Raw genomic sequence first — 24,189 nt, 5'->3', positions numbered from 1 at the left:
CCTTCAGGTAATAAAATTCCTTAGGGACGGTGAGGTTGACGTTATATAACTAGGTAACATTTTTATATAACCGCAACCTAACGGCAATATAAAATTGTTTACAGGGTTGTGTGTGTCTGTGTACGTATGTGCGGATAGAAACTTCCATCGACAATTACGAGATCACGGATCAACCGATTTGAATGATTCAAAAAACATTCTATTCTTATTTATGGGTAGACTTGCTGATTAGTTTTTTGGAAAGATAGGTCAAACAATTTTTGAGATACGGAACATTTTGAAATGCCTCAGAAAAAATGCATGTACGTGTATGTATGTGCGGATACAATTTTTCATTGACGATAAGGGGAGTATAGATTAACCGATTTGAATGATTTAAAAAACATTCGATCCCTATTGATAGGAAGACGTGCTGATTAGTTTTTGCCAAAGGCAGATCTAGCCGTTACGGAGATATAGAGCAAAGAGTGCAATCAAGAGAAATCGAGTTTTTAAGAGAACGGAGTATCCGATTTGAATGATTCAAAAACCATTCGATTCGTATTGATGTAGAAAGGATATATTACATTTTTACGATGGCAGGGCCAGCGTAAATTTTTATTATTAAGGATATTTGCATTTTTGTTAAATATTTTTAGAAAATTGCATACATTACACTTTAATAATTTTACACACTTGATGATTTTGTTCAGAATTTTGAAATTTTGTAACTTTTCAATATTTTGTTAGGACTATTGAAATTTTTAAAATATACATTTATAAAGAACTATGTAATATTTTCAAAAAATTTTCTGGTAGAACTCATTCAAAAAAAGTCATTTTAAAATATATCAAATTTTGGAAATTCTTTACATTTTTAATTTCCCGAATTTTGCCTGAAAATCCAATTTGATAAATTCATATTTTCTCGACGTTTCTAGTCATTCTGAATATTTTGATACTAAAAATAAAATATGTGAGCCAAAATTTAAAGACTAAATAAAGTGGCCGTTTCTGCCGTAAAATACACCAATGTTATCGCAAGTTTTGACGCTGTATGTGTGCCATCATTTAGCAAGTTAACAAGTTGTAACAAAAATTTGCCTAAAGTTTATAGAAATTTTAAAAAATACTGAAGGTTGTAACTAATTTAATATACATCACTTCACTTTTTTAATTTATTATACTTTTACATTTTATTTTATTTCAAGCTTTATTTTCTTTTCATAAAACGATGTATATAATTTTGTTTTTTCTGATTTGTTTATTAAAATTGTTATATTTATAATTTTTTTAATTTTTATAAACTTAGCATTAATTTAACATTAGCATTAATTTAACACTTGATCCAATGATGACACACATACAGCGCCGAAACGTACATAATTGTGATTTATTTTATTTAATATTTAATTTGTATTTTTTTTAACTTTTTGTAGGGTAAATTATACAAATCGTAAGAAAATCGATAATGAAAATTTTTGGGTATCTTTACGTTTCAAAGGTTTCTGAACATTTTGGCATTTCTTATAAAAGATGGATGTATTTGTGTGTTCAGCGCGCTTGCTTAAAAAAAAGGTTCAAAATTAAAAAAAAAAATACAAAAAAATTCAATTTTTTTAAAAAAGTCAATTTTATTTTCAATAATTTGAAAATTTCTCAAAAATGTGATTTTTTTAAAGTTTTGCAAAGTTTTTTTTTAATAATTTAGTTTCCGGTAAGGCAAGTTCAGCAATTTGCCTTAAGGCACAATGCCATATACACCACTAGTTATTTTCAATTATTTGATTATTATTATAATAACCTTTATATATATAAATAAATTAATTTGTTATACAATAAAATTACAATATTAGAATGTAAATAAATATTACATAATAATAAACATGATTAAGCTAATTTAAAACCCGTATACTTTGAATACAAAGTATACATTTCGAGGAAACCAATTAATTAATTGCCATAATCAATTAAAACTAATCAATTATATTTTATGATATCCAATAAATATCATATCAACAATAATTTGTCTTCATACATATTATGTAATAATAAACGAATAAAACTCACACATTATTTGTACATAAATATATATTCCATTCTTCAACAACCTATAACATTTATCACATACAAAATTAATAATATTGTTTTACATCCTTCACAATTAAAAAGCAACAATTAGAGATTAAAAACTAATTACTATATTGTTTTTTTTTTTAGACTACAACTTGACTACGAGAGCTGTAGGGGATGATTCAAGATTTAGGATGACTTTGCTTCCATTTTCTGCTGCTTGATTTTGTAATCGGACAGGGCTGCCTTGATTGCATCTTCTGCCAACACTGGAAAGGAAAAGAACTAAGTAATATTTTATAACAATATTTTTTGCACTATCGTTTTCTACTCGTCGAGACCTTTTAAACGATACCCCACATGCCGTAAAGGATAGGAACAAAAAATTTTGAAGTAAAACTTCTTTAGACTCGTTTAATAAAAATTATTAAAAATGTAATTTTCTTGGACAAATCATATAGTTAATTTTAGTATTTGCTACAAAACTCCTACATCTTATACATTTAAACAGTTGTTCATTAAAATATAACAAACTAATATTTTTTTGTAATAATAATATGGTAATATAACTACGGTTATAGTACTATATACTCATTTTTCATAAAAATCATTTTCTACTCATCCAGACCTTTCAAACGATACCCCACATGCCATAAAAGAAAGATACTAAATTTTTGAAGTAAAACTTCTTTAGACTCGTTTAATACAAATTCATTAAGTGTAAATTTTTTAGCCAAATTACATAGTTAATTTTAGAATTTGCTACGCAAAGTTTAGCAAATGCTTCACACCTTACACGATAAAATTTAACAAATTAATATTTAATGTTTTAATAATAATATGATAGTATATATAACGTTTTTATTACATTATACTCTTTTTTTATAAAAAATCATTTTCTACTCGTCGAGGCCTTTTAAAAGATACCCCACATGCGATATTATTTAGAATATAAATTTTTTGAAGTAAAACTTCTTTAGACTTGGTTAATACAAATTCGTTAAAAGTATAAATTTCCGACCTTTTTGTCGACTTAATTAAAAAATCAATACTTAAATTTATGAATCTTTTATAATTCCTTCTTTAATTAATTTTTATATAATTGAACCACTGGGCTTCCACAGCCCTACAAGTAACTCTTTTATCATACAAAGTTTTATTAATATTTCTTTTATCATTTCTTACTTGAGCAATGCAGTTTTACGGGTGGCAAAGCCAGTTCTTTAGCGATATCTGTGTTTTTCAATTTAGAAGCCTCCTCGATGGTCTTTCCCTTCACCCACTCGGTGGCCAAAGAACTGGAGGCTATGGCAGAACCGCAGCCGAAGGTTTTGAATTTGGCGTCAATGATTTTTCCATTTTCATCAACCTAAAGGAATAAAAACATAGATCATCTATGTATTGAATTCTATCTATCTATTTAATTATCCTATTCTATTATAATGCTTTAAGTCTTTGCAAACCTGTATTTGCAATTTCATGACATCACCACAAGCGGGTGCTCCCACAAGCCCTGTACCGACATTGCTGGAATTTTTATCCAAAGCTCCTACGTTTCTTGGATTCTCGTAATGATCCACCACCTTAAAATATAAATAAAATACATAAATGATATAAGCCTTAAGTATTTTTAGGTTAGAAAAACCTTGTAGGTACAAATAACAACTTTTAGTAAGAATTTGGTACAAAATTTTATAGGGTTTGAAATATAAATGCTATAATTACTAAATTTGACATTTGTGATATTTTTATGAGTACTTAATTTAATTTCAAAGACTTCTTTTATCCTTTGGTTAGAACTTACAAAACAACTACATATTCTACTTACCTTGGCATGATACAATGCCACAGGAGTACTCAAGCTCCTACGCAAACAATTATTAGTCAGACGATAAAGTGCCATTATTTTACTCGTTATTTAACAAAAATTTAATCAAACAATTTGCCAATTACGTTTTTATGTCATTATCAAAACAAAATCGCAATTCGCAATCACATAAGATCTGACATTTGCTTCTGCGTCACTTGACAGTTTGTAATTGACAGGTTTAGGTTAAATGTAAACAAAAATAGTAATAATAATAATTATAATGATAAAGCAGATAGATAATATGTTGTTAAATTAAATTAAATATGTTTATATTATTTTTATTACTATATTTATATTACATTTGATTTAACATTTAAATTCGTATTAATTCGTTAATGGACAACTTCATGTCGCTCAAGTTTGACAGTTGCAAGAAGCCATTTGACAGTTTCGCGGTAAATTCAAAATTTTAAATGAACTTTGACGTAAATTTTATAGTTTATATAGAACTTATAACAGTTAAGTCCGTTAAATTGGTTAAATTTATATAATCAATATATAAATATATAAATATTTGCTGTTTCAATTAATTTAACAATTGGTTTCGCAATAATGGCCACTTGACTGTTGATTATTGATAGGTTTGCTTTTAAACAAACTATTAAAAATAAAATATATAGAAAGCACATTGAGTTTGTTAAATAAATTATTTTGCGTATACGTTTATATTTTTATTGTTAATATTTAAATGTAATAAATATATTTATATTTGATTTCAAATGGTTTGACAGTTAATAACTGACAACTTCATGTCGCTTTTGACAGTTGAAAGAAGTTATTTGACAGTTCATCAAGAAATCAACAAATTTTGAATAAAACAGTTTAAATAAACTACTAGTACACAAATTTACTTATTTAAATAAAATACAGGTAACTAATACTATGAACATTTATTTATTTACATTTATATTTATTTCTATTATCTCTGGCAACACCATCTACAAAAATATCGACCGGTGTCAAGTTTACATTTCACAAATAATATTTTGACCAAAATACATGAATAATTCATTAAACAAACTATGAAATGGTTTTAAATTCAAACCCGATTGTATACTGGTCGCAAAACTTATCAAAAATCACTCTGAAAGTCGATTTATCCGATATAAAAGTTAGTGACATTCTATTTATAGTAAAAGAATTTATATTAAAATACTTTTTGTTTGTTTCAGGATCCTAATATTAGTTTAAGTGAAAGTCATTTAGATTTTTATGTTAAATCCAAGTCGAATAGATATAGTTTTGAGTTGGTGTTTTACTCAGGGATTGATCCTCAAGTAAGTAAATGAAAATATGATAATTGTAGATGAAAAATTGTGGTTATGAATTTATAATGTTTGTGTTTTCTTGTTTTGTAGAAGTCTAATTATCAAATTTTGCCAAATACGATTGAATTTGTGCTGAAAAAGTCAATAAACGAATGGTGGCCCAGACTAACCTGTCATCCACAAAAACCTGCTTGGTTAAAAGTAAATATACATATATATATATATATATATATATATATATATATATATATATATATATATATATATATACTTATATTTTATCCTAGGTCGACATTGACAATTGGCATTCGCCAAACTTCCTAATAAAAGAAAAACTAGACATAATGCAAGACTATCCCGAAATGTACAAAAAACTACACAAAGAAGAATACGGATACATTAAAGGCACTGCAAATATTTCCATTACCCCATTACCCCCATCAATCCTTTATCTTATATAATTTTTTTTTTTTCCAGAAGATATGAAAAAAGTATACCTAGTCGTTTACAATTTCCTCCAATTCATCGGATTCTGTTACATATCACTAGTGATGTTTGTAAGATATTGCAGAGACGGACCAGAATCGATGCCCGGTACTTATTCGGCTGTCGGTGGGGCTTTCAGGTTTTGCCAGTTGTTACAGTTTTTGGAAGTTATGCATCCGTTGTTTGGGTATACTAAAGGAGGCATCATGACGCCTATGATGCAGACTACTGGAAGGTTTTTCATACTTTTTTGTATGATTGAAAGTGAACCCAGGATGCAGACGAAGCCGGTTGTGTTTTATCTGTTTTTTGCTTGGGCGCTGATAGAATTGATAAGGTAAGAAAAATTACAGGAGATAAAATTCATTAGAATTTAATAAAAATTGTTTAGTAACATATTTAGATGTTTAAATTAAAATTAATTTTTGATTAAGGTCATTTTAGGTTTAGTATATTTTCTTACATTTTATTACATTACTCTTAATTTTCTTCCTGGACTTTATAATTTAGTTGCATTAGTAAAAACTAGACAAAAATTACTAGAGTCTAGAAAAAATTGTTTTATACACTTGCATATTAAAATTTTGAATAATTTGTGGTTGAAATGCGGACTTTTGTATTTTGATAATTTGCCATATATGAAAGTGGACATATATGGATTTAGGACATTTTTTAACATTTTGTGGGAATCAAGCAGGCTAGTCATGGGAGAGAAAACAATCGGACTTGTCATTTTATTTATCACTAATTTTTATAATGAATAAATTTTATATATTTTTATACAAGTGGAGTTTATACTATCATATTCATTACTACTCCCACAATTTATTGAAATATCTTTTAATTTTTTTCCGGGGCATTCTAATTTAGTTACATCCGTAGAAACTAGATAAAATTTACTAGATTTTAGTAAAAACTGTTGTATACACTTGGATATTAAAACTTTGAATAATTTTTAGTTGAAATGCAGACTTCAATATTATAATAACGATAGGACATTTTTTACATTTCTTCAAATAACTCGAAATTTTATTCCCGGACATTATAATTTAGTTACATCAGTGAATCAGTAAAATTTATCAAAATCTAGTAAAAATTGTTTTATACACTTGCATATTCAAATTTTGAATAATTTGTAATTAAAATGCAAATTTCAGTATTTCCTTAATTTGCAATATATGAATTTAGCACTTTTTTGCATTTTTTCAAATAACTTTTAATTTTCTACCCAGACATTTTAATTTGTATATATTAGTAAAAACTAGATAAAAATTACTAGAATCTAGTAAGAACTGTTTTATACACTTGTATACCGAAATTTTGAATAATCAGTATTTAAAATGCGGATTTTAGTATTTTCCTAATTTGCCATATATGGTTTTAGGACATTTTTTTACATTTCTTCAAATAACTTTTAATTTTGTTCCCCGACATTTTAATTTGTATACATAAGTAAAAACTAGATATGACTTACTAAAATGCAGTAAAAACTGTTTTATACACTTGCATATGGAAATTTTGAATAATTTATAGTTGAATTGCGGATTTTAGTATTTTCCTAATTTGCCATATATGGATTTAGGACATTTTTTTATAATCCTTCAAATAACTTTTAATTTTCTTCCTGGACTCTATATTTTATTTACATTAGTAACTAAATAAAAACTGGATAAAATTCACTAGACTCTATAGTAAAAATTCTTATATATGTACATTGCATATTGAAATTTTGAATAATTTGTAGTCAAGTAAATAATGATGAAAAATTATGAATTACAGAAGAAAGTGATAAAAATAAATATTAAAAGAATTAAAAAACTTCAAGTTACAAAAATAATAATAAAATTAAATTTTAATTATAATCAATATTTAATTTATGTTATGAAGACAGCAAGATCAATGTAATTTTTTTTTTGCATCTTTTTTTTCACACAACAAATTTTGTCCAATTTCATAAATTTAGAAACAAACTTTTTTTTTTACTTTTTTAAAAAATACGTTAATTCTTCATAATCAAGTTAAATTATTTATAAAGCCTGTAGAGGAAAGAACTTTTATATTTACTAATTTATTCTCATTTATATTATTTAATATTTGTTTGAACTTTTATATTTACTAGATTATTCTTATTTATTTTATTCAATATTTGTTTTTTACGCCTTATTAAATAGATTTCTACAAGAATAAGTCATTTAACTTTAAATTTAAGATGAAGATTTTCTTTATGAAGCAGATTATTTATTGATTCACACTTGAATATTGAAATTTGCAATAATTTGTATTGTAGATTTAAATTTATGGTATTCATAATTAGCTATTTTCTTTTAATTTAATTAGCAACGGGACATTTTTTTACATTTCTTGAAATAACTTTTAATTTTCTTCCTGGACATTATAATATATTAACATCAGTAAAAACTAGATAAATTTAACTAAATTTTAGTAAAAACTGTTGTATACACTTCAATACTAAAATTTTGAATAGTTTGTAGTTGAAATGCAGACTTTAGTATTTAGATAATTTGTCGAATATGAATTCAGGACATTTTTTTACATTTCTTCAAATAACTTTTAATTTTTTTTCCCGGACATTTTAATTTAGTTACATCAGTAAAAACTAGATAAAATTTACTAAAATCTAGTAAAAACTACTATATACACTTGTATATCAAAATTTTGAAAAATTCGTAGTTGAAATCCGGATATCAGTATTTTGATAATTTGCCTTATATAGATTTAGGACATTTTTTTACGTTTCTTCAAATAACTTCAAATTTTCTTCCCAGGCATTTTAATTTATTTACATCAGTGAAAACTAGATAAAATTTACTAGAATCTTGTAAAACCTGTTTTATACACTTGGATATCGAAATTTTCAATAATGAAAAAAGAATAACACAAAAAATTGAAGTAAATTAATATCAATAATAATAAAAATAAAAATTATGCATAACAAAAGTAATGGAAATAGATTGAATTAAATATTGAAAGAACTATAAAAATAAAATGATAATAAAAATGTAGGCAATAATTATAATTAATATAGTATGTATGTAATGAAATATTTCATGATTTATTTTAACAAAACAATTCACTCGTTAATTTTTTTCCTAGTAATTTAAATTTATATTGTTTTGTTAAAAAATATTCATATATAAAACATTTATCAATATTTCATCAAACCTAAATATTTCATCATATAGGAATTTTATTGTATTTTAAATTTATTTTAAAGGGGGTCCATTAATCACGTGAGGTTTTTAATAAAACTAGGAAAGTGTGACAAAAAATCACCAAATATTACGTGGGGGAGGGAGGGGTATAGTAAGATATCACGTGTAATTTTTTTTTTACCTGAATTTTTCAAATTGAGGGGTTTCCAAATATTCTTAAAAAGTCGATCAATGGACGCCCCCTTAAAGCATTTTTTTTTTCACTTTCTAATAATTTTTCCCCTTTCTATTTTTTCCAGATACCCCTACTACATATCACAACTGTACAAAAAAGACATCGCCCTGTTGACCTGGTTGAGGTACACGATCTGGATACCCCTATTTCCCTTAGGAGTCCTATGCGAAGGTATAATAGTATTAAGATGCATACCATATTTCGAAGAGACCAAAAAATTCACAGTCTCATTGCCAAACAGTTGGAATTTCGCATTCCATCTTCCATCGTTTTTAAGAATCTATTTGCTCTTTATGATAATACCTGGAATGTATTTTGTAATGTCGCATTTGTACAGGGCTCGAGTGAACAAACTCGGGCCTAAGAGCTGGAGAAAAAGTCAACCAGCATTTTAATAAAGGGGATAATTGAATTAAAAGAATTATTTGTTTTTGTGTATTTTACAGTTTCATTATTAACTTTTCCTGTAGGGCGAGTTGTAGGGAATGCATTACCGGTAAACCGCCCGATTTTTCGACGGTATTTTTACCGGTATTTACCCCAAAAATACCGATATTTTCGGTATTTTTACATAAGCGCTATTTGATACATAATACCCTAAAGTTTAAATTTCTCTGAACAAATTTATCTTTAAATTCCATAATCGCATAAACAGCTATATCTTCAAGTGATTCTATCAGATAAACAAATATCAAATATTATCTCAACTCGTCATTAAACTGAATATTTATTGCTTTCCAAAGGGCTTCATATCGTGTTACAATAAATAGAATTGGACTGATAGATAATGATGTTTGTTTCATCTTTTGTAAAAATGTAACGTTTTTTTAAGTGATATTTGCGCCAAAATATTTTATATCATACAGATTACATCTGCTTAATCTTTATTTTTGTCTAACTTTATACATAATAATTATGATAATTACTAAATATTTTTGCTTCTTAATACAATTATAAAATATTATTTTTCGAAAACGTTTCGAAGTTTGAAAATACTATAGAAGCATCACATTGTTTTACATAACAATACTGAACAATCATAGTAACTTATTATTTATCTTGACAAAGAATCCAATCTTAAATTAGTGTAGAAAAATTATTTTTTTAAAATATTGGAGATTATGGGGACGTGCTGATTAGTTTTTGGCGAAGGCAGGTCCGAGAATTTCGAAGATACGGTGCAAAAAGTGCCGTCTCCTTATCAATACGAATCGAATGTTTTTTGAATTATTCAAATAGGTTGACTCGTGTTCTAAAAATCATCGACGAAAATTTGTATCCACACACACACACACCGAAATGTTCAGAAACCTCTGAAACGTAAAGATACATAAAAAAATTTAACATCTCGAAGGAGAAGTTTATGTTTTCATCAGAAAATCCGACTTGCTAGTTTTATGTTTTCTCGACGTTTCAAGCCATTCTGAATCGAATTGGACCGAATTTAAGGAAAAAGTATTTGTGTGTGTGTGTGAACAGATTTTTTGCCGTAAATCGACGTTTTCTCGAAAACGGCTGGGCCGATTTCAAAAATTTAAAAGCCGATCGATGTATCTCGATGAGGACTATCATTTTTCAATTTTGCGCAACGATCAGCCGAGTCGTTTCTTTATAAATCGCAGAAAAGTGAAAAGTTTTTTGTCCACGTTTTAGCCCGCAATTCTAAATCGATTTTGAAAATTCAAAAACCGTTCGAAAGATATTGGTTGGGAATCGTGCTGATTAGTTTTTGGTAGAGATCGGCCGGGCCGTTTTATTGCAATAAAGTTTTTTTAAAAAAAATTTCGACGATTTTTATGATTTCTTTTTGACGGTAGATACCATAGTCTTATAGATTATACTAAAATATCACGGCCCCACGATAAGCCGTTTAATTTTTAAAATTCTTCAAAGTTTGCAAAAATTAGTATATTTTTTTTGGCATTTGTCAACATTAGACCTTTGATCGACGTTTTCTCAAAAACGCCTGAACCGATTTTAGAAATTTAAATTTGATGTATCTCAATGAGGACTATCTCAGTCAGTTTTGTGAGACGGTCTGCCGAGCCGTTTCTTTGTAATGTGAAAAAAAGTGTTAAACTTTTTGTTCACATTTAACCTCAAACTACCGAACCGATTTTAAAAAATCAAAAACTGTTCGAAAGATATCAGTTGGGAATAATACTGATTAGTTTTAGGTGAAAATCTACCGAGCCGTTTTCTTGTAATTAACTGTTGAAAAAAAAATTTAAGCCGATTTTCACGGAACTTTTTTTGGCGATATATATATACTTATAGAACTTACTGAAATATTACGGTTTTACGACAAGTAGTTTAATTTTAAAAATTCATCAAAGTTTGAGAAAATGAGTAGTTTCTTTTTGACGTTGGACTAAAATACGTTTATTTAATAATAAAATTATCTACAACTTTGCTATAGATATTTCTACATTATATTAATGCCAGAATTGCAAGTCGTTGCGGTCAGCTTTAGCAGCATAGTCGGCATGGATGTAGAATTCTGTGAACGAAGGCTGCACAAATGCGTCTTTCGGCACAGTTTTGTACACAGGCTCGTTGTATAATTTACCGACCTAAATATAAAAGTACAAACATTAAAAATAATATACAATCATATATTTTTTACCTCCGTACCTCCCATCCTTTAACATTTGCCATCAATCTGGCCTCTTCGTCCCGGTTTCGTCTGATTTGTTTCAAGTACTCGCGGTCCCTTTCGGCCAGGAGCAAAGGGTGCAGGGCAATTCGTCCTGATCGCATTTCTAGTTTTTCTCTACGGACATCCTTCCAATTTTGGAGGTAGAGGTAGCAACTGGCACATGTTACTCCGGCTAATATGCCGAAACAAGTGATACCTGGGAAAAAATAGTTATTTATTTATTTATTTATATATATATATATATATATATATATATATATATAAAGGATCGCAAAATGTGTTGGTAAGCGCATAACTCAACAACGCCTGGACCAATTTGGTCAATTCATTTTTTAAAATGTTCGTTGAAGTCCAAGGATGGTTCTTACGATAAGAAAAAATCGAATAATTTCCGGAAAAACAGCCCTTTTCTTTTTCACATACAAACGTTTTCTAACTAAAACGTAGAATCAATTTGAGCGTTATTGCTATTATATAAAGTCCATATTAAATTACGAGCACTCACTGTATACTCCTCCTAAACGATTATTCGGATTTTGATAAACCTTTCTGAACTTTGTTGAAGAAATTTTCTAGCATGTATGTGATTATAAAGTACTGGGATGTATGTGCAATATTGTAGAAATAAATGGAAAAAAATTGCAAAAAACGACATGTCATTGTTTGCATTGAAAATAAATGAAAACTATATTCTGCCAAAAATATCAATTTACTTATGAACCTAGCTAGACAATATTAGAATATTCATATTAATAAATAACCTTCTAAATTAATATACATATTAATAAATAAACTTATGACTGAGATGTGCCAGAAATTGAAATAATATAAAATACAGTGTATGTATGACAGATTGAATGATACACATATGAACATGATATGACAAATTAATTCACTTAAAATATGAAATTAGGTATTAATCAGGGCCGATCCTACCTTTGATGCGACGCTTTGCGAAAAATACGAGCGCACGCCTTAGGGGCGTCAACACAAGATTCGGATATTATATTTTTAATATAGTTTTTTTTTTCAATATATAATTTCTTTGCATCTTTTACTAATCTTTCCACAATATTTTTAAAATTCGTAAAAATTTCACTTTATAACAATAAATGTGAAAGTAAAGATGAATACATACAAATCGGCCCTCACGATATCGATTAGGAGAAGTTTAAGGTGCAATTTTGTATATCTTAAATAATAAAAAATTAAATTAATTTAATCCAACATGAAGTACCAGTGTTATGTTATGGTTATGGTTATGTTATACAATTTAAACGACTTCAATTTCCAATATAGTGTGGGAATTGAGACTCATCATTTTATTTAAAGCAGTTCTACATTTAACATCGTTCATATTATAAATGTATATGCATTTTGGCTAGAAGAGTACTTTGAAAAGCAATAATTATTATTTTTAGGTAAACGGTAAATATTAGTATATTATATTAAAAATTGTAGACATAGGTACAGGTCAACGTCTGTCGGGTCATCTAGTATATATATATATATATATATATATATATATATATATATTAAGGTGGTCCTTAATATGGACATTTCGAATTTCTTTGATCCCAAGTGCTCAAACGCTTCCAAATTAATACAAAAAAATCCTCTAAAAGTTTTATCTTTCAATATTAACATTTAGACAGTCCGCAATTCAATTAAAAGTTTCGTATATCCATTATTACCATACATTCTTGCACCATCTGTGATAGCATAACTCAAATATTACGACACGTAAAAATATTTATAAAACACTTGACCACTAATTGAATCCATGTGAACTGTTTAACAAAATATTTATTCATCATGGCATCAAAATTAATTTTGCAACAAAATATTTATTTAAATGGTGATTTTGACGCGAAAATTATCAGTAATAAATTGCCTTCGAAATTACAAGTCTGCTTTCACAGATGGCGCAAGAATTTACTTAATAATAAGTTTACGAAACTTAATTGAATTGCGGACTATCTAAATGGTAATATTAAGAGCTAAAACTTTTAGTGAATTTTTTTTATTAATTTGAAAGGATTTGAACCCTTGGGAGCAAAGTAATTCGAAATTGTCCATATCGAGGACCACCCTTTGTTCGACGTTAAGACATATTCTTGAAATGTTAATTTGCAGCCAGTCGTCGAATTAAAAGAACAATAAATATTAATAATGATCTATTTATTTATACGTTTCGACACGGAATGTGTGTCATCATTCAATAAATAATGCTAGTTTAATTTTTTGTGTTTTTTTTGCTTGTTTAATTTCTTTTAATCCATAATATATTTTAAATTTAATCTTTTTAAACTTTGTAAAAATTCTTTTAGATACTGTTTATATTAAATAAAAAAAATTGCTGAATGATGACACACAAACGTGTCAAAACGTATAAATAAATAAATCATTATTTATTGTTCTAATAAATATTGAAAGTTTTTACTAATGTAAATAAATTAAAATGTCTGGAATGATTTTTAGTAAAATAATTTTAAAAAAAATAAGAGTTGTCGAAATTGAAAAAATAACGAAAAACTTGAAATTTGAATTTTAAGATAAAAAAATTTGAAGTTTGGAAATATTTTTTATTTCATTATATTTTTTTAATAAAATATTAATGGCAGATCTTGTTAGATATGTTTGCTATCTTATTTTAGGATAAAATAATATTCTTAATAAATAAGAATGAGAATTTATTTAAAACCGCCTTCTCTTATAAATAATTGTACTTATGTACGTTTTGGCAGTAAATGAGTGTCATCATTCAGCAGTTTTTAGAATATTTGTATATTTAACTTATCACAAAAAATCAAAGCCAATTAATTTTATGAAAGAAACAAAGAAGAAAATTTAAAAAAATTTACAAAATACTTATAAGACTAAGAAGCAATTATTTTCTGATATTAAGTTAAGTATTTTTATTAATATTCATAGATTTATTTATTCTTCATTAAATTTAGTTAATGGAAAAAAAATAGGTACTAAATGTCCAAATTTGCATTAAAGGAATACTAAAGTCCGCATTTTAACTACAAATTATTCAAAATTTCAATGTGCAAGTGTATATAACGAGTTTTACTAGATTCTAGTAAATTTTATCTAGTTTTTACTGATATAAATAAATTATAAAGTCCGTGAAGAAAATTAAAAGTTATTTGAATAAACGTAAAAAAATGTTCTGAATTCATATATGATAAATTATCAAAATGCTGAAACTTGCATTTTAACTACAAATTATACAAAATTTTGATACTAAAGTGTATATAGCAGTTTTCTTCTATAATTTAGTAAATTTTATCTAGTTTTTACTGATGTCCAGGAATAAAAATATCCAGGAAGAATATTTCAAGTTATAAAGAAATGTAAAAAAAATTTCCTAAATTCACATGGCACTATTTATCAAATGCTAAAATCCACAATTCAACTACAAATTATTCAAAATTTTAAGACCCAAGTGCATAAAACAGTTTTTACTAGATTTTTGTAAATTTTATCTATTTTTTACTATATATATATATATATATATATATATATATATATATATGAAATGCCTAAAGCAATATTTGTATCTAGTTCGTTCTTGCTTTATTCAGTATACAAGTGTTGAATATACTTTAGGCAACGATAAACCTGTTTACGATACTATTTTATAATGAACTACAATCCTAATAAATAACATATATATATATATATATATATATATATATATATAAAACTACTAAGAACCATTCATAAAGCACTTGCTAAAGCTTTGTACATAAATCTGACTAGTTTTTATGAGCCATAGTATAAATAACCTATACAAGTACTCCTGACATACTACACACAAACCCAATATAATCTTGTATCTAAAATAAATCTTACTACTACCTCAATCATTATTGTATCAACTATAGTAATATAAGATATATTACTATTATTATTTCATTTATCTATTATATTATTACAATTCTTGTATGACATAACACCATACAATACCAGAAAAGAATGTTTTCGCAGGGACCCTCTTGAAATTAATGGGTTTGTAGCCTCCTTCTGGTGGTAAATCTTGAGGTTTAGTTGCTGTTGCAGTTGCCATTATAAACTAATAATTAATAATTACACAGATATTATAATAATAATAATAATAATGACATATTTAATCTCAGACTTCAAGAGTTGTGAGGAACTGTCACTTGGAGAGAGGGACTGGCGCTAACTTCACAGATGTAATTTGAATTTGAATAAATGATATTTAATTATATTAATAATTAAATTTTTTATATTTAAATGATATATTTGTGTGTGCACAAATGTTTTATTTAAATACTAAGCAAATTATTGGTGTTTGCATTTCTTTCAGTTTCTTAATTCGTTTTCATATTTGCCGCCATATTTGACAGCTCAAACTATGTGCATAAATATTTTTTAGTCAAATATACTTATTTAAACTATATAAATAAAATTTACTATATCTGTTTAATGTAATACTATATTAGTACATTTTTTATTATATAATTCCATCTAATTTATCTATTTTTTTTATTTCGTTTTCATATTTACCGCCATATTTGACAGCTGAATCCATAGCCTGAATGAAATGAAAACATAAATATTTATTTAATCTAAAACATTTATTTAAACTCAACAAACACATTTTAACACACTACTTTATATATTTATTACAATAATATATCAATACACATATTTATCACCTCAAATTACATTTATTTCATTTATCATTTCAAATTTGCCGCCAAGTTTGTTTCGAACTTCACACCACACTGCCAACTTCGCATCAGCACTTCCTTCTACCAAGACGTCTCGTCAGACGGAGACGTGCTCCAAACGCTCTTATAAAAGAAATTGTTAAATCTATTGAAATCCTTATTCATCGGTGCCTATTTTCGGCTTAAATATGGTTCAAAAGAAGGTGAGTGCGATAAAGTATAAATAAATGATTATAGTATAAAATGTTAGCAAGATTTTTATGTTTTGTTAGCGTTTACACATGATGTGAAACTTATGTCTGTTTACAATTGATGACTATATATATACGAGCTTTTTAATACTGATTAGGATATTAAGTGTAAGTGTAGGAGTGCTTTGGAGTTTGGTTTTTATATTTGTTTGTGTTTTTTTGTAGCCTAAGAAGAAGGTCGGAAAGAAAGTGGCAGCCGCCCCTTTGGCTGTGAAGAAGTCTGAACCCAAAAAGTTGGTGAATCCTTTGTTCGAGAAGAGAACAAGGAACTTTGGAATCGGTATTTACATATAATTGACTTCCTAAAGTGTTTATTTAGTAAAATATAAATTTACCAAAACTTTGAGGTTAGGTGTGATAATTTTTCCTTATGATGATCTTTTTACTCTGATAGTAATGATTACTACAAATACGAGCTTTTTAATACTGACACAACTCGGTTTAAGCCCCAACAGTCGTGGTTTAAGTACATTTATTTAATTAAAGGTGAATCTTCTCAGGTCAGGATATCCAGCCAACCAGAGACTTATCCAGATGCGTGAGATGGCCCAAATACATCAGAATCCAACGCCAAAAGAGCGTTTTGCAGAAGCGTTTGAAGGTCCCTCCACCAATCAACCAGTTCACGCAGACTTTGGATAAACAAACAGGTGAGGATAAAAGACACATTTTGTAGGTTTTGAGGTTATGTACATGATGATTTTAGTATTTGCTATCTTACAATGTTATGCAGACAAACTTTGCTACCACCAATTGCAACTCTGAGGGATAAATGATACATTTAACATTATATTTATCATAAACGCTTGTTAAAAGTATTTTATTCCATGTTTTTAGCTACACAGTTGTTCAAGATTTTAGAAAAGTACAGGCCGGAGACTGCTATTGCTAAGAAGGCACGTTTGCAAGCACGTGCTGAAGCTAAAGCCCAGGGCAAAGAAGACACACCCACGAAACGTCCAAATGTTGTACGTTCCGGCACAAACACTGTCACAAAACTTGTTGAACAAAAGAAGGCACAGCTTGTCGTCATTGCTCATGATGTGGACCCCCTTGAGGTAATAATAGTAATAGTAAAACTTATATATTAAGCTGTGATGTTTATGAATTTCTTCACCTGACTTAAAAAAGGATGTAACTTGACCCTGAGCACCTAAATTTTCTTTCACATTAAATTACAATTATCTAAATGCATAATTTACTTACCCCATGTGTCTTTTATCTAGTTGGTGTTGTTCATGCCAGCCCTGTGCCGCAAAATGGGTGTCCCCTACTGCATAGTGAAAGGCAAGGCCCGTCTCGGAGCCCTGGTCCGCAGGAAGACTTGCACATGTGTAGCACTAACCAATGTTGACACAGGCGACAGAGTCGGTCTGAATAAATTGGTTGAGGCCGTCAAGACCAACTACAACGATAGGCACGATGAGATCAGAAGGCACTGGGGCGGTGGTGTCTTGGGATCTAAGAGCGCTGCCAGAATTGCCAAGTTGGAGAAGATCAAGGCCAGGGAAATGGCACAGAAGCAGGGTTGATGAAGTAGTGATTGGAGAAATAAAGATATTTAAGATGATTTAAGGTTTTTTTGTTGTTTTGGGTTTTGTTAGGTTAGAATTTTTATTACAGGGCTAAAAAAACATGAAAATTGTTTTTTTTTAAGATATTTTCAGTCGTGTTTAAATAGTTTTTACAAAATTCTCAAAGAAGTTTCACTGCTTAATTTTATTAAGTCATTTTATCAAGTCATTTGTTGTGAATTATGACAAAATTAAAGAAAGTTTGTATGCATTTGTGAGAATATGTTTGTTGGATTCTTTGACTTCTTTTTTATTTTCAAAAAGTTATATTTTAGTGTTTATAACTCAGTTATAAATACTTTTATTCACATTTTTCCCCTTACAATTGTTTTTATAATTTTTTTTTGCTATCGTTTTGTTCTTGTTCTATTTTTATCTACAATTTTGATTTTGCTTTTATTATTTTGTTTTTGTAATATATTTACTTTTGTATTTTTATTTCAAAACAATTTTGTTTTTAAGGCGTTTTTCTTTTTCAATTTCTTTTTTCTTTTGTTCTTGCTCTAACAATTTTGTTTTATATTCTTTTTGCGATAGTTCTTTCATTTTTTTATATTTTTAATCAGTAATGAAACTTTTTTATATTTCCAAATGAGAAGCTTGTTTTTTTTTAGTCAAACCTGTTTGTTTTTTAGACGTTTCAAGTCATTCTGAACTGTGAATTGAGACCAAAACTAAAGTGTTTGGGAGTTTTTACCGTTTATTGATGTTTTCTCAAGCAGTAAATTTTCATTCATAATTGTTCCTTGTCTCCTTATAATCTTAATTATAATTTTGTTTTTGAATGTTTTCTTCTACAATTTTTTTTGTTCACAATTTTGCTTTTGTGACATTTTCAATTCTGCTTTTTGAAATTTCGTTTCTGTAATGTATTTTGTTTGTAATTAACTTCTATATTTTTAATTATTTTATTTAGTTTTACAATTTTGTTTTTATATTATTCCCTTTTCAATTTCTTTTTAATATAAATACTTTATTTTCTTACAATTTTACTTTTTTCTTTTAAAATTTTTCAATTGTGTCTTTACATTTTTTGTAATTTCTATATATTTTGGCCTTAATATTTTTTTTGTGAATTCTTTAAATTTTTCCTTTTACAGTTTTGTCTTTAATTTTTGCTTTTGTTTTATTTATTTTCGCTTTTCATTTTGTTAATATTGTTTTTATAATATTCTTGCTTTTATATCTTTTTTACCATTATATTTTTGTTTTTTTTTTTTACTTTCTTACTAAAGTATTTGAAGAAATGTAACAAATTGTCTCGTATTCATATGTTGTAACTGGTAGGAAAATTTATAAAGGTGATTTCACAATGGATTTAGTCAAAAAATTTATATAAGACTACATTAAGCTATTTACAGGAAATTGTAGTATTTTTATTTTCTGCTAAGCTAAATAAAAAAGAGTGTTTAGAATAAAATTTTCTAGTTTTTAACAAAATGTAAAAAAATCTGCCGAAACCAATTCTTATATGAGAAGTTTGCTTATTATGTAAGTGCGAGTTTAAACTAAATGTTTTTCTTAAACTTTTTATATTAAAGAGTATAAAAGTGTTTATAACAAATTTTAGTAAATTTTATCTAGTTTCTGCTAAGCTAAATTAAAAAGAGTGTCCTGGACAAAATTTTTGAGTTATTTAAATAAATGTGAAAAGTGTCCCGGAAATGGTATGGGAAACTTAAGACAATATATAAGGGTAAGTTTTCATTAGATTTATTCAAAATTTTTGTATAAAAGTTGATTAAACTGTTTACAGGAAAATGTAGTATATTTTTAACTTCCCGTAGGGCAAATTATAGTAATCGCAAAAAAATCGAAAATGAAAATTTTTATATATCTTCACATTACAGAGGTTTCTGAACTTTTTGGCATACCTTAGAAAAAATAGACGTATGTGTGTGTGTGTGCGGATACAAATTTTCGTCGACGATTTCGGGAACACGGGTGAAGCAATTTGAATAATTCAAAAAACATTCGATTCGCATTGATAGGGAGACGTGTTGATTAGTTTTTGGTGAAGACAGGTCTAGCCGTTCCGAAGATACGGGGCAAAAAGTGCCAAAAACGGTAACTCAGTTTTTAAGAGAACGGAGCATCCGATTTTAATAATTCAAAAAACATTTTACTTGTATTGACAAGGTGAAGAACTGATCAAATTTTCATGAAGACAGGTCTAACGGTTTCGGAGATCTAGTAAAAAAAGTGAAAAAAAATGCCATTTGGCGGTCAAAAATGATCATTAGACATATGCACATCAAATTATCAGATATTTTGTAGAGTTTTTAATAATAAGTATAAATTTTGTTTACATTCCTATGGGTTCCGTACCAATGTTTATGCGATAGACGGCGACGCGGCGCTTACTCGCTTCGATATTTCGTCTCTGTGCAGTTAAAGCAGTACGATTGCTTTGAAAAAAAGTTCAGATTTCCAAAATATTTCAAAATAAATTTTTCTTCAAATTTCATTTATAGTTTCTCAAAAATCTAATTATTTCAGAGTAAATTTTTTTCAAAAATGTTAATTTAAAAAAAAAATGGTGCGGAAAGTTCCTGCAATTTGTCTTAAGGCACGATGCCATACACCACTAGTTTCAACAAAATATTTGCTTGTGGAAAAACATTTTTTGTTTCTAATTTTTTTTTTCAAAAAATATTTTTGTAATTTTGGATTACAAATTCAAAAAATGACCCATACTAAGCACAGTCTAAGCGCCACTCTGGTGCAAATGTTTACCCAAGTGCGTTTAGAGTGTTTATGCACCGGAGAACTTTGCAAATTTTGTGAAAACTATTGAAAAATGTGAAAATGCCGCCAAGCTAAGCACAGTATAAGTGAAAATGTCGCACAGAATTGTTTGCAAATGCGGGTTTTAGACTGTGACTATGCGGGAGCATTTTTTCAATTTTCTGTAAATTAGGCAACTATTTTTTTTTTTGAAATTGAATTCCAAATGAAATGATTGTTGTTAATGTTTTGGAGATCATTTGATTTATGATTTACATTTGAATTGCTCGGATACAACAAGATAGCAAAAATAATAATGAAAGTTACAGTATTTGTAATAATATGTTTAAAATTTCTCGAATGTTTTATTACAGTATGGGAAGTTCCAGCAGTTTGCCTTAAGGCACGATGACATACACCACTAGTTAGTATATATTTATCATTATTACATCATTACGAAACATAATACGAGTGTAATACCGAAAGTTTCAAATGCGCGATTAAATTCATGAATTTTATTTCAAATTTTGCGCCATTAATTTGAATGCCGACAGCAGCGCCCTCACGGCTGAGTGCGCGACTTTTTAACTATCACTTCTGAAATCTGAACTTAAAAATCAGTTGATGCTCATTTATTATAATTTATAAGAAGAAAAGTTGAGTTATTTATATATTTGTGACGAACGAAGACTGTTGAACTAAGAATTTTGGATAACTTTACAACAGGTGTCTAGATAATTCTTAAATATGCCTAATCGACGAGTAAAAGTAAAAGATGAATTACAGCAGCCCACCAAGTTTCAGTTTGAGGAAACCAAAGCCAATAATATTTTAGACCAGTTTGTTTTTGGAAATGAAGTGTATATGGAAAAATGCATTAATGATCACTTCTTTTCCAATTACAGTAAAATAATCGATATTGCCAAAGATATGTATGATTTAAACTTTGATGACTTTTATGGCCGAAGATTGCAAGTTGAAGAACTGTATTACTATGCTACAGCCCTTTTGCATTTCAGGCTACTAGAAGTAAAATATCGCTCACACTCTTTCATGACTGATAAGGAACGTCTTATAAGACTTCACGTATGTGGCATAAAATTTAATATCCCTTCACCTTTATATGTTTTTCTAAAAGAGATTGGTACGTTATCCCTAGAACCTTATGGAGAACAAAATTTGAAGGCTCCTGCTTTGCCGGTAACTGTCATTCAAGGTTTTGGTGGATACCACGCTAAAGAGGTAAATGAAGACAACCATAATTTATTCGAAGAAGTACCTTCTCTAGGTATTGCCGGTGACATGCTTATGGATATTGCAGCACTCAAAGACTCTGTAAAACAAAAATCAACTTGTTTACGACTAGGAAAACCAGAAAATTCTGAATTTACCGAAAATCTTGTTGGACTTTCACTAAATCATTCCCCGAGAGGTAGAGATTACTCTCTGACTCGTGGAAGATTGTGCCGATTCAATATAACTGCAGAGGAATTTGAAGAAACGTTTCAAGACACACGCATAAACCTTCCTTACATTTTATATCTATCAGAAATCATGCGGTGTTTAACAAAATTAAAAATTTATAATACACCTTCTAACATCGACGGTGGTGTAACACAATTGATCCTTACTCGTCCAAAGAATTTAAAACCGGATCAGACCTGGAGGACTTGTGTAATTGATGTGTTATGTAATATCTCGGCCATGGATGTATTTGAATGGGTGCACTTTTGTGGGTTTCAATTATTCAAAGAAGACGGTCCTGGTGATACGAGATCAGAAAAAGTTGCTAATTGGAGTTGTGTACGTGGCGTTGGCGAAAATCCTTGGGTCATGCCGGATAAATGGTATGATAACAGAAATGAACGAAGACAGTTGAATTTTTTTTTTAATGACAGAGTTAGTATTTGTGGCAATCTGGATCAGAAATATTGTTCTCGTGAAATTATCAGAAAAAGATTAGAATTGTCTCTGAATAATAATTAGATATGTTTATTTACATATATAAATATATAAATATTTAGTATAAATATAACAAGTTTATGTTCTGTATTTTGTAGTATATAAAAATGTTTAAATGAAATTTTATTAAATTCTATTTTTAGCTTACTACTTATTTTATTTTTAGCTACTTAGCAATATATAAGAGTGAGTTTACAGTGGATTTATTCAAAATATTTATATAGGACTATATTAAACTGTTTTCTAGCAAATGTATTAAATTTGAACTAGTTTCTGCTAGGCTAATTAAAGCAGAGTGCCCTGGACAAAATTTTTGAGTTATTCAAAAAAATGTCCTGGTAACTTGTATGCTACAATTTATTAGAGCAATATATAAGGGCGAGTTTACAGAGGATTTTTACAAAATATTTATATAACACTATATTAAACTGTTTACAGGAAAATGTAACAAATGTTATCTTGTGTTTCCTAAGCTAAATTGAAAAGAGTGTCCTGGACAAAATTTTTGAGTTATTCAGGAAAATGTGAAAAAATGTTCCGAAATCTTGCATGGGAAACTTAAGACAATATATAAAGGCGAGTTAACAGGGGATTTATTCAAAAAAAGTTATGAGACTTATATGAACTTTTAATCTGAAAATATAGTATATTTTATCTACTTTCTGCTAAGCTAAATAAAACAGTGTCCTGGACAAATTTTTTGAGTTATTCAGAAAAATGTGAAAGTGTCCCGAAATCTTGTATGGGAACCTTTAGGACAATATATAAGGGTGAGTTTCCATTGGATTTATTAATATTTTTTATATAAGACTAGATTAAACTGTTTTATAGGTAATATAGTATATTTTATCTAGTTTCTGCTAAGCTAACTAAAAAAAGTGTCATGGACAAAATTTTTGAGTTTTTTTTAACAAAATGTAAAAAATAAACTTAATCAATATATGAAAAAGTTGTTCATTATGTAAGAGCGAGTTTAAACTAAATATTTTCCTCAATTTTTTTATATTAAACAGTATAAAGCAGTTTATATTGAATTTTAGTAAATTTTATCTAATTTCAGCTAAGCTAACTACAAAAGAGTGTCCTGGACAAAATTTTTGAGTTATTCAAAAAAATGTCCTGGTAACTTGTATGGTACATATTATTAGAGCAATATATAATATATAGAGCAATATAATAAGGGCGAATTTACAGAGGATTTTTACAAAATAATTATATAGGAC

General features: G+C 27.9%; 4 protein-coding genes and 1 non-coding gene across 5 annotated transcripts in view; 3 read left to right on the top strand and 2 right to left on the bottom strand.

The window, feature by feature from the left end:
- LOC113370373 (glycine-rich protein 5-like) overlaps nt 1-24,189 on the bottom strand; it is a 294,863-nt gene that overhangs the window by 15,021 nt on the left and 255,653 nt on the right. The gene's annotated exons all lie outside the window — the stretch shown is intronic.
- LOC113370341 (very-long-chain (3R)-3-hydroxyacyl-CoA dehydratase 3-like) lies at nt 4,950-9,505 on the top strand. Its single transcript, XM_026611011.1, has 6 exons — nt 4,950-5,033; nt 5,095-5,199; nt 5,281-5,391; nt 5,478-5,595; nt 5,668-6,013; nt 9,149-9,505. Exons 1-6 carry the CDS (start codon nt 4,950-4,952, stop codon nt 9,477-9,479), a joined length of 1,095 nt encoding a protein of 364 aa, XP_026466796.1. The 3' UTR covers nt 9,480-9,505.
- Nucleotides 11,438-15,918, bottom strand: LOC113370352 (NADH dehydrogenase [ubiquinone] 1 alpha subcomplex subunit 13). The gene is made up of 3 exons (XM_026611022.1): nt 15,722-15,918; nt 11,719-11,939; nt 11,438-11,657 (listed from the first exon to the last, which is right to left on the bottom strand). The coding sequence occupies exons 1-3, from the start codon at nt 15,819-15,821 to the stop codon at nt 11,520-11,522; spliced, it is 459 nt and encodes a 152-aa protein (XP_026466807.1). The 5' UTR covers nt 15,822-15,918; the 3' UTR covers nt 11,438-11,519.
- Nucleotides 16,496-18,273, top strand: LOC113370331 (60S ribosomal protein L7a). Its single transcript, XM_026611000.1, has 5 exons — nt 16,496-16,655; nt 16,869-16,983; nt 17,204-17,353; nt 17,541-17,761; nt 17,930-18,273. The coding sequence occupies exons 1-5, from the start codon at nt 16,641-16,643 to the stop codon at nt 18,233-18,235; spliced, it is 807 nt and encodes a 268-aa protein (XP_026466785.1). The 5' UTR covers nt 16,496-16,640; the 3' UTR covers nt 18,236-18,273.
- LOC113364454 lies at nt 16,728-16,802 on the top strand. The gene has a single exon (XR_003366152.1). It is a non-coding gene; the product is annotated as a small nucleolar RNA SNORD36 (small nucleolar RNA).

This window comes from Ctenocephalides felis, unplaced genomic scaffold (assembly GCF_003426905.1).
Source record: "Ctenocephalides felis isolate EL2017-DRISC unplaced genomic scaffold, ASM342690v1 CF-g0.4_SCAFFOLD_00845, whole genome shotgun sequence".
In the NCBI taxonomy this organism is placed as follows: Eukaryota; Metazoa; Arthropoda; class Insecta; order Siphonaptera; family Pulicidae; genus Ctenocephalides; species Ctenocephalides felis.
The sequence above is the reverse complement of the archived record's forward strand: the minus strand, read 5'-3'. Positions and strand labels throughout refer to the sequence as shown.